The sequence below is a fragment of the Perognathus longimembris genome, chromosome 13 (assembly GCF_023159225.1).
Source record: "Perognathus longimembris pacificus isolate PPM17 chromosome 13, ASM2315922v1, whole genome shotgun sequence".
Lineage (NCBI taxonomy): Eukaryota > Metazoa > Chordata > Mammalia > Rodentia > Heteromyidae > Perognathus > Perognathus longimembris.
In genome coordinates, this window is record NC_063173.1 from 50984084 (window position 1) to 50994969 (window position 10886).

The 10886-nt window shown below is 36.1% G+C and overlaps 1 protein-coding gene across 1 annotated transcript; it reads right to left on the bottom strand.

Annotated features, from left to right (window-relative positions):
* Window positions 1-4339: 4339 nt before the first annotated feature.
* Window positions 4340-5278, bottom strand: LOC125362372 (olfactory receptor 5AS1-like). Its single transcript, XM_048361215.1, has one exon. The coding sequence runs from the start codon at window positions 5276-5278 to the stop codon at window positions 4340-4342; it is 939 nt and encodes a 312-aa protein (XP_048217172.1).
* Window positions 5279-10886: the final 5608 nt, after the last annotated feature.

Here is a 10886-nt window from a genome sequence, read left to right on the forward strand (position 1 = left end):
GATTTAGGTTCTTCTTTTGTCCATTGGAGACTCCAGATTGTAGTCTCCGAGTACTTTTCAAGAGACATGAAACCATCTGAGGTAAGGTGGCAATGTGTACATTTTCATGTCACTTATTCACTTGTTATCAAGGCACTAGAGAGAAAAACACTTGTAAAAAGATGTTTGAGCAAATTTTGTCCATAAGTGAGCTGCTGATCATGATTTTAGCACATGGAATTGTTGCATTGTCCACTAGCTAAAAACAAACTAGCTAGCTAATTAAGAAAATGCATACATAAAACCTGGAAATTCAAAAATGTTTTGAAGTATATTTTTAGAAAAATCTTCATTATATTTACAGAATGTACTAATATAAAAGAATTTGTCATTTTTCACTCTGTATTTCTTTTTTATTTTTCTAGTAAATGCTTTTAAAATATTTACTTTTGAAATTATGGACCTGGTTACCTATGCACACTAAGTAAATATTTATAAATACTGAATAAATAAATGAATGAAATGATTTGGCTAAATTTTAAATGTATTTTAAAATGCTAAACTCAGTTTCTTGCATGATTATACATATTTCCTCTCTGTAGATTTCAAATACTGCTGTGAATATTACTTACATAACAGTTAACATTAAGTATGCTAATATTCACTTCAGGATCACTTTTTGTGTGCTAGTAGGCAAGATATATGTAATTAAACAACTCCTTTGTAAGGTCACTTCTGAAGATTATTTTACATAAAAGAATGAAAAAAATATTTCAACTCATAATTATCCACAATGCACTTCACTGCTCTAGAGAGAGATTCAGTAAGAAGTAGAAAACATTCAACTACTGAACATTTTTCCCCACTGTCAAAAAACAGTAAGTACAATTTCAAAGGGATTAATTACCAGTGTCCAACTTCCATGGCATGTGTTCATTGGTCCTCTCTCTCAGGATAATCATTACTTGTGATGCTTTTACTTCAGTAGTAATTACTCTTTACATTCAACCTAAAAACTGCCCCACATATTATTGCTAATGAGACCCACTGTGTATTCACTTTGGTTAATATGTCTCAAGGCAGTAGTAACAATGGAAATTCACAAGTAGAAAAATTAAGCCACAATGCTTGAAAAAAATTCTGTAGACAGTCACCTACAATAGTTGATTTGATGGTCTTGAGTTTCCAGGTTTATAATGGAAAGCTGATATTGTCAGTCTTCCTTGATTTAAATGAAAGCTCTGACCAACCTGAATGAATTGCATTCACAAGATCAACCACAGTTTCCAATAGGACTTAAAAATGAATATACTCTTATCATCAAGGTTGAGGAAACAAGAACTCAGAGGTATTCACTTTAAAATAATATAAAAATCAACATTGCTTAAAATTCTAGAAAGCATAGTAACAAAATCATTAAATCATTCAGAGGTGTAACTAACAATGGCAAACCAAACTCTCTCTCTCTCTCTCTCTCTCTGTGTGTGTGTGTGTGTGTGTGTGTGTGTGTATGTGTGTGTGTATGGCCACATAATATATAATGGGAGAATGTATACTATACAAAAGGAAATTATGACAGCTAAGAATGAGTTTCTGAATAAAGCAGCAATATGTGAAAGTTAGCAGTGGTATCTCTTGATATAGAACTTATTTACAATTATTTTTTAAAAGATAACACTTTAAAATAAACAAGGTCCTTATAAATGCATCCAACAAAAAGTGCTTCCAACTTTTCTAAGGTTTAAAAACCATTAAAAAATTATTAAGGTAAACAAATTATGACACCATGGTTTTAAAGAGTCGAACAGATATTTAATTTGTACGTTTTTTTTTCTTTTGTGCAATTACTGAGCCCAGCAAAAAAAAAAAATTTTAAGTCTTTTAAAAGTAAAAACAAAATAAAATACATCGGACACATAAAAGCTGAAAGAATTCATCACCAGTAGACCTGCAATACATGAAATGATAAAGGATGCCCTTCAGTTAGGAGGAATGTCATGCCAGAAGGCGTAGGGTCTACACAAAGAAATGAGGAGGACTGGCAAGAACCAACCTGAGAAATAAAGGGTATTGTTAGATTGGCTAATCCTCAAAAATAATCAACAAAATGTTTCTCAGTCAACCAAATCATGAAAGTAAAGGCCTTCACAATAAAAATCACATCATCACAGAAGAATAAAAAAGACACTATAAAACAAAAAAGATATTCCACAGATGTCATCAGAAATAATACTGTGAAAATGGCTTTATTATCAAAGACAACTTGACTCAATACATTCCATCAACTTTCTTTACAGAACTATACATGTCACCTAACTGGCATGAACCTAGAATTATGCAGTGAGATATTACTTCAAAGTCAGACTGACCTGTGTTTCAGCTAGAAATACTTAAGAATATTATTATTCATCTGATGATTCCTCTTTGTTTTTTTGGCCAGTCCTGGGCCTTGGACTCAGGGCCCGAGCACCATCCCTGGCTTCTTCCTGCTCAAGGCTAGCACTGTGCCACTTGAGCCACAGCGCCGCTTCTGGCCGTTTTCTGTATATGTGGTGCTGGGGAATCGAACCTAGGGCCTCGTGTATCCGAGGCAGGCACTCTTGCCACTAGGCTATATCCCCAGCCCTCCTCTTTGTTTTTAATTGTATTGTTGTATGCATTTAAACATTCATCTGAGAAGAGCTAATTTCTTCTAATTCAGGACAATAATTTTTTTTCTTAGAAACTGTAAAACTTGGAGCAATGAAAAAATAACAATTGCTCTATTATTGAAAAACAGTGCAAGATAAACATTGTACAGCCATGGTCTTCACAGTGCATTATAGGATTGACACTATCCCTTCTGGTCTAAGATGCTCAAGAAATCATTAAAAGAAGAGAAGATAAATGTTTTGTTGTCACGTCATGGAAACAGCATTATTCTAGAAACCTACATTGGTGTCCAAGCCTTTTTCTGGAAGAGATCTGTGGTTTTATACTCTAGTTATCCAAATCAGTTGGAGCAGAATACGTTGTATTTAATTTCTAACACCTTAAATTGCATAATGGGAGGACATGTCAATTTTGCAAAGAATGGAAGAAAGTTACATACCTTTTACATTTGAAGTAGAATCTCAAACATGTTTACAATGGTAATTTAAATTGTTAGGAAATTTGGAGCCATCAGTGAATCTATCATCCAATAAAATGTTTTACACAGCACTGAATAAATGATGCAAGTTGCCAATGGCTGAGTGATTAAGTAATAACCTAATAGTAATTGATTTATCTTTCTTCAACTAAATTACAGGGACCAAGGAGGCAGCTGTCCGAATCACTATGGGGAAAATCTATTGTATGTGCATGGCTACTTTTTCGTATATATTGTTGGAATGTGCTTCATTCTTTGACATCAAAATGATAAATTTCAGATGAGGTACTATTCTGCTATGTTTAGGTAAAATGTGAATATGGATGAGAAACTGTGTAATATGATTAATGAAGAATTAATAAGCTCTGTGAATAGGGAAGCTTTCATAGGCCACCCATCATACCAGTAGTCTGAGATTAATAAATGACCTTTCTACCAAGCCATTTTGAAATGTATATATAAAGTTCAGGAAATTCATTTCCATCCACAAACAGTATATTACTAAAAGGTATATGTGGGTGAAAAATAACTATAAGAGTAACAATAAGTTGGATATACACATGAAGCATTGTTTTGGTGTAGGAGTTGTTACTGGTCTGTGTTATAACGTGTGGAATATTGAGCAGCCACTGAAATATATGCAATGGTTCACCCATTTTCCTTAATGAGAATATAAATGCAATAGACTATTTTTGTAGATGACTTACCCTAAGTGAATAAAAGTTATTTCTTTTAGATACAAAAAGAAATTGTCTTCACACAATAAAGCTACATAGGAAAACTCAGCAGCTAATGTCCTACTGAGTGGAACAGTGTTGCAGGCATTGGCCTCTAAGACCTGTAGCAAATGGAGGATGACTGCTTGCACCACTACTAGTCCTCGTAGTACAGAAATCCTAGCTAGAACGAATATTTAAGAGAAAGAAATAAGACTTATAAAAGTCAATGTTTAAATTGTCCTTATCTGAGATAACATGATCTTATTCATAGAGAAAACTAAATATCTCATGAAAACTGAGTGAATAAATTTAGTAAAGTTGCAGGAACCAGGTTAATATGCAAAAAAAAAAAGCAGTGTTTCTCTATATTAAGTTTAAAAAAAGAAACAGTAAGTAAAAATGTCATTTACAATAGCTACAGAGCAGGAATGGAGGGTAATATTTCACTGAATTTTTCAAGCTGGAACCCATAACATGTGTGTAAAAGAAATTGAAGAGGTTAACTTCTTACTCATTTGAAAATCCATTTTCTTTCAAAAAGCTTTTTAAGGGCATTCTTCACGTCCTTGTTCCTGAAGCTATAAATCATTGGGTTAAACATAGGAAAGACAACAGTGTAAAACACTGCCACGACCTTATCACTGTCCGGGCCATAGCTGGTGGTGGGGCGCAAGTACGTGAACAGCAGGGTCCCATAGAACAAAGTGACGGCTGTCAGGTGGGATGCGCAGGTGGAGAAGGTTTTGCTCCTGCCTCCTGAGGACTTGATGCTCAGCACGGTTAGAAAGATGCGGACATAGGAGATGAATATGACTACGAAAGTGCTGATCTGGATGGTGCCGCATAACGCAAAGAGCAGCAGCTCATTGAGGTGGGTGTCTGAGCAGGCCAGAGCCAGGAGGGGAGGGATGTCACAGAAAAAATGATTGACCACGTTGGAAGCACAGAAGGGAAGCCGAAAGGTGAGCGAGACGTGCACCAGCGAAGTGACACTGCCACAGAAATAGGCCAGCACAATGAGGCCCAGGCAGACGCGGCGAGACACCAGCTTGGAGTAGAGCAGGGGGCTGCAGATGGCCGCGTACCGGTCATAGGCCATCGCGGCCAGGATGAGGCACTCGGCGTCTGCAAAGCAAGCGAAGAAAAGCATCTGCACCACGCAGCCATAGAAAGAGATGCTCCTTCTGGAAGCCAAGAAGTTGGCCAGCATTTTGGGGGCGATTGCTGTGGAGTAACTGATGTCTAGGAAAGACAAGTTGCCAAGGAAGTAATACATAGGGGTTTGTAGGCTTGAAACTGTATTCACTAGAATGATTAAGCCCATGTTTCCCACCACAGTTAAAGAGTAGACGGTGAGGAATATGAAGAACAGCGTGACTCTGAGAGGGAGAGAATCTGTGAAGCCAACAAACAGGAACTCGGTAGGCCTGGAGTAGTTTTGCCCTGACATCTTCGTTGTTTTCTTCTCTTTCTCAGTGGAGGTAAATGGAATCAGACAATGTGAATCGACTCAAGTGATGACTGGAACACAATCTTTATTCTGCCTTTTGAGAAAGAAAATACAAGGTTAAAAACTCCACAGATGTGGCATTTTGTACGATGCAATTTTGTTGGGCTTTTATATTTAAAAGGAAAAGAATTAGAATTATCATTTGTTTCAGAAAAAAATGTTACTTAGAATATTGGTTTTCATTATAGTGATGCATCTGATATGACAGGTGAAGAATTTGGCTCAGAAGGTGAAATCTGAGGGGGTAAGACAAGTTGGCAATTACTTTAGTGGTGAAATTCGATGTTGCACACCTAAAGTCATATTTCTCTTTCTAAATGATTGTTAAGGGAAAATGTGGATAATATGCTCACAGTTATACAGTTAAACTACATACTTTTTTTTTTTTTTTTTTTGGCCAGTCCTGGGGCTTGGACTCTGGGCCTGAGCACTGTCCCTGGCTTCTTTTTGCTCAAGGCTAGCACTCTGCCGCTTGAGCCACAGCGCCACTTCTGGCCGTTTTCTGTATATGTGGTGCTGGGGAATCGAACCTAGGGCCTCGTGTATCCGAGGCAGGCACTCTTGCCACTAGGCTATATCCCCAGCCCTAAACTACATACTCTTTATCACAAAAGAATATTAGTTTTTGTGAAGAGGACAACTTAATAGATTACTTAAGATCACAGTAATTATGTAAGAGATGATTGGGTTTATGAAAAATCAGCTGTTACAAAAGCTGGAGGCAGAGATTGATTAATGCTTCTTTATTTTAAATATATATTTATTTTTTATAGACCTGAGGACTAATCTTGCTCTTCTATTTTAATTTTGTCTTCTGAAGGCACACATTCAACAATATCAACATTAAAAGGAAATCAGTATAGACTCAATATAGTATAGTACCTTTCCTTTTGGTTGTGCGGGTGGTAAGTGTGTGTGTGTGTATGTGTGTGTGTGTGAATTCAGGGCCTAAGTGCTGCCATTCATCTTTATTCACGTAAGGCTAAGGCTGGACTTGTAACACTTAAACCATAGCTTCAATTCTTGTCCCCCTCCCCCCTAAGTAGTTAATTGGGGATAAGACTCAAGAGTCTCATGGACAAACATGCCTAGGCTCACTTTGAAATGTGATTCTCATATCTAAGCCTCCTGAGTAGCTAAGATTACAGGCAGTAGCCACCAGCTCACCAGCAGTGCAACATATTTTCTAAAGGGAATTTTGGGAGAATGACTATGCAACCAGGAAGAGGTGACTTTGCCAGTGGGAAGTCAATTGGACACAGAATGGTTTTTCAGAATGAAATGATGGTTTCTATAGGGCAATTTCAATGAAAAGCCTAAATAAAAAGCCTTTGTGGAGCATTTTTGTCAACCTCATTACAAATTTAATACTAACAAATTAGAAAAATATACCCAAAGTATACCCAATGCAAGAGATACTCGGTCATTGTCTCCAAGAGATTACTTTCAACAAGATGCCATTACTGGCCTTTGATTTTGAAAATAACACTGAGACACCAGGCTTGTCTGTTTTGGAGCTCTTTGCTATTGTTAAACAAAGGAAAGCATGATTTGATGGATCTAGAAAAATGTAATTAAATGTCTAATTACCTAGGTTCAAATTCTGATTGCATATTGTAGTATAGTATCCATATATCATTTCCTTGAAATAAGGTATTTCCAACTCTATTAACTCATACAGTTGTACATTATATAGAGTTGCTATGTAAGTTAATGCAGAAGCTCCACTCTGGCTAAGTAAGATTTTATGTTTTTATGAGTATTATTACTAGAAAGATTATTAATATAAGGCATGCTTATGAAAGCTATTGTACTTCCTCAATAGAAGTAACAAACAAGTGAACAGACAATTTCAGAAGTCATGTGTAGGGAGGAGGCAGGAGACCCACCAGGTCAACAAAAGAGCAAAAGATATTATCTGAAACATAAGTACAGCAAAAAAAAAAAAGGGAAGTTGTGGTGGAAGTAGTAGAATTTAAGACAACATTATAACTCCAAGGAAGTAATAATCACTCAACATGTAATATTTTTCCTTGTTATTTTAATGAATGTATTTTCTAAATTCCTAGTTTGCAGTATCAAAGCCAATTCTTTCTCCTAAGAGTCCACATAAAATCTTTGAAATGCCTTTAGTTGATTTCTTCATTTGATTTTTGAAAGAGACTACTTATCTCAGAGTAACTTCATTGCAGAATTCAGCCCAGACATGATGAAATCTGAAATTAGTGAAATAAACTCTATTGAACTGTGGCTCATTTGTACTCAAGGAAATTTTACCCCAAAAATAACTGATTCTAACTGAAATTATATTTCCCATCCTCATGGAAAGACATACATGCTTACAAAAATTTAGAATTAACTCATGCAATCCATTTTCTTTTGTAAATGCTCTTTCTTGTGCTAAGGTATTTAAACACATAGAAAAAAAGCAAAGGGCACAATCAATATAATATGTATATCATGTAAAAATATGACAGTGAATCCTATGAATGAAAATAATTAACATAGTAACATTTGTAATGATGGAAGTATTCTTAAAGATCACAGAATTTGAATTTAGGCAAACTGTGTTTAACTCTAGACTTCATATCTAATCTTCTAGAAAGCCACTGAACTTTTCTATGCCTACATTTATTTGTTTAATTAACACAGACTATATCATAGGGCAAATGAAGGTTGTTCCAAGATAATATAACATCTTTCAAGGAGGTTATTATATGGGAGATGCATAAAAATGCATTTTATTCATTATACTTTTTACTATTAATGTCAGTGTAATGATTAAATAACTCAATATCTGGCTTTGAAATGCTGGATTTTCCCAGTTGATGTTCAGAAGGTCAATCATAAACCAACAAAAAATATAATATGTGTACATGCTCATAGAATTTATGGCTGAACTTTGTGATACAAGAAGTCAAACTACTGATTTTGTCAAACATTCTAAACAGAGAAAAACCAAGTTCTTTTCCATAGGAGTAAGTTGAAAACTATATAGTCAATGGTTGTTGCTGTAATTGTCATAAAAAATAAAGCTTATTGCTACATCCTTTTCAGCCTGTCTTGTTTCCCGACCCACATTCATATAAAAACTGAGAAAATTCTAGGGGATCAGCAAAGTCAGAGTGTATCTAAAATCAATTCATCATCTTGTAACATTTACAAATAGATATTTTTGTGGATAATTCAAGGAATTACTCATTTACCTTTAAGACAATCTGCAATGTTGATTCATAGGTCTTACGTTGCATAATAGATTACCAACATTTCTCTCCAGGCTTTAGAAATGAGTTTTATGAGGGAGGAGTATTTATCTTCCGGTTTGTCACAAGTGGGGCAATATCCCAAGACAATGTCCAACCCCAGAAGAACATTATGTGGCAATTATTCTTCTTCCAGTGGGGTGGATAAGCTGATTTCTTTCAAATGAGCAAGACAAAGGATAATACCACAATTGACTTTAGAGTGGAGGATGATAATCTAACATATATCATCATCAGGTATTTTATTGAGCAATAAAAATAACAACAAACATTTATCATCTCATTAAGGGGGGAATAAATTCATATTCTTGAATATTCTATAGTTTTCATCAATTTCCATTATGAAGGAAGGTAACTGAAGTCTCGTTGAACTATATCATCACATGAGGGAGTTTCTAAAACATAAATCCAGCCAATTGAAAAGACTCTCTGGCAATCTCCTTTAAGTTTATCAAGTGAGTGAGTAGACAGAAATATATCTTGACTACTGTGCCGCAGTAGTCAGAGCGAACCATTCAAGCAACTAGAATTTGAATGTTAATGTCACATGTCATAAGCCTGAGCCTTATACTTATAATCTAACTTCTTTCAGTTGTTAAATTTTGAATAATAATTAATGACCTCATCAGAATTGTGTGGGGCATCGGGTAATGCAAGTGTATGGAAGAATGTTCAAAGGGTGATATTTATTTTGTAATTCTTATCTTTCTTTAACAATTGCCATGTTATTTCTTAATACTTAAAAATGAAATCACCTTTTAATGATTGTGTACAGTACAGTACAGTATATACTTTAGTAGTTTAAGGTGGATGAATAGAAGAATGTTCAATCCAGCAAGCAATTGAGTTCCTTGCTATACCTGTTGGATGACAACATACACTTTTCTGTTTCATGAGTCCACACAGTCTCTGGTACTAGGGAATCATTTAGGATTCTAATACAGATTGAGAAGCAGGGAGATGAACGAAATTTAGAGTGAGACAAAGGGCAAAGGGTGAATCAATGCAACAGCTATACTCAGGAGATACTATGTTGGAAACGAACTTTACAGCTTGGAGAAGAGAGAAGTGGGGGTTAGAGAAAGTGGGAGAAAAGCAAGAGAAGGGTTAACAGTGTTCCACAAGAAATGTACTCATTATCTTACTTATGTAGCTGTAACCACTCTGTATATTTTACAATAAAATTAAATAAAGTAGAAAAAAATTTAGGAATAGTTAAAATAGAAGAGAATTATGATCTTAGAATAATAGGACAAATGTGATACTTAGAGTTCATATTTATAGCACATACTTACATATTTAATTTTTGTAGCTGTAGTCTTAGATTTCAGGGAGCAGAATACTATGCTCAAGGGTTACAGGCCATGCCCCAAGTTCCTGATTTATCTGATTCAACATCACAGTGTGGCTTTTCCTCTGATTCCTTAATGTCATGGTGTGCACAAAAGTGTATCTAAAACAGGCATGGGTGGCTCATGCCTTTAAATCCTAGTTACTTAGAAGGCTGAGATCAGAGATTGGAGTTCAAAGACATCCTGAATAGAAAAGTGTGTGTGACTCTTACCTCCAATAACCAACCCTACCTCCAAAAAAAAGGCAAAAAATGGAGCTGTTACTCAAATGGTAGAGTGAACAAAAAAGCTGAGGGACAAGGCCCAGGCCCTGAGTTCACACCTCAGTATTGTCACACACACACACAAACACACACACACAGTATCTAAAACCCTTTGATTATTCTCACACCAGTTCTGCCAGACCCAAAAACCCAGCCTGGCAGTGAAATAGTCCTCTCTTCCCATCACTAGTTCTCTGCACTCAAACTCATAGAAGGATCAAAGTTTTCCTCCAGCTGTGGCTGCTCTCACTGTCGCTCAGACTCCTCTTCAAAGGCTTCAGTGGCACCTGGCTTCTATCCTCAAGACTGAACCTTGAGTTTTACCATGAGGAGATGATAAATGCTTTGTTAAATGTTTTTCTGCATCTATTCACATGATAATGTACTTGGTATTTATAGTAATGTGATACATCTTGACTTTGAATGTACAGGTGCAGAGCGATGCTTGTGTCCTTGAACTGCATCTCTTGTTGCAGACCCTGAGGTGCCAGGAGCTGGCAAGGTATGAGCAAAGGCTCCACCTCCATTGACTCCAACCCTCAGGGCTGCATATGTTTGCCCTTTTGTTTTGGGGAAGTGCTTCTTTCAGCTTCTGGGCCTGGGGTCTTATCTGGGGAGGCATGGTAGACAAGGATTGATTGAAATAGAATGAGGAAGGATGCCTACTGTC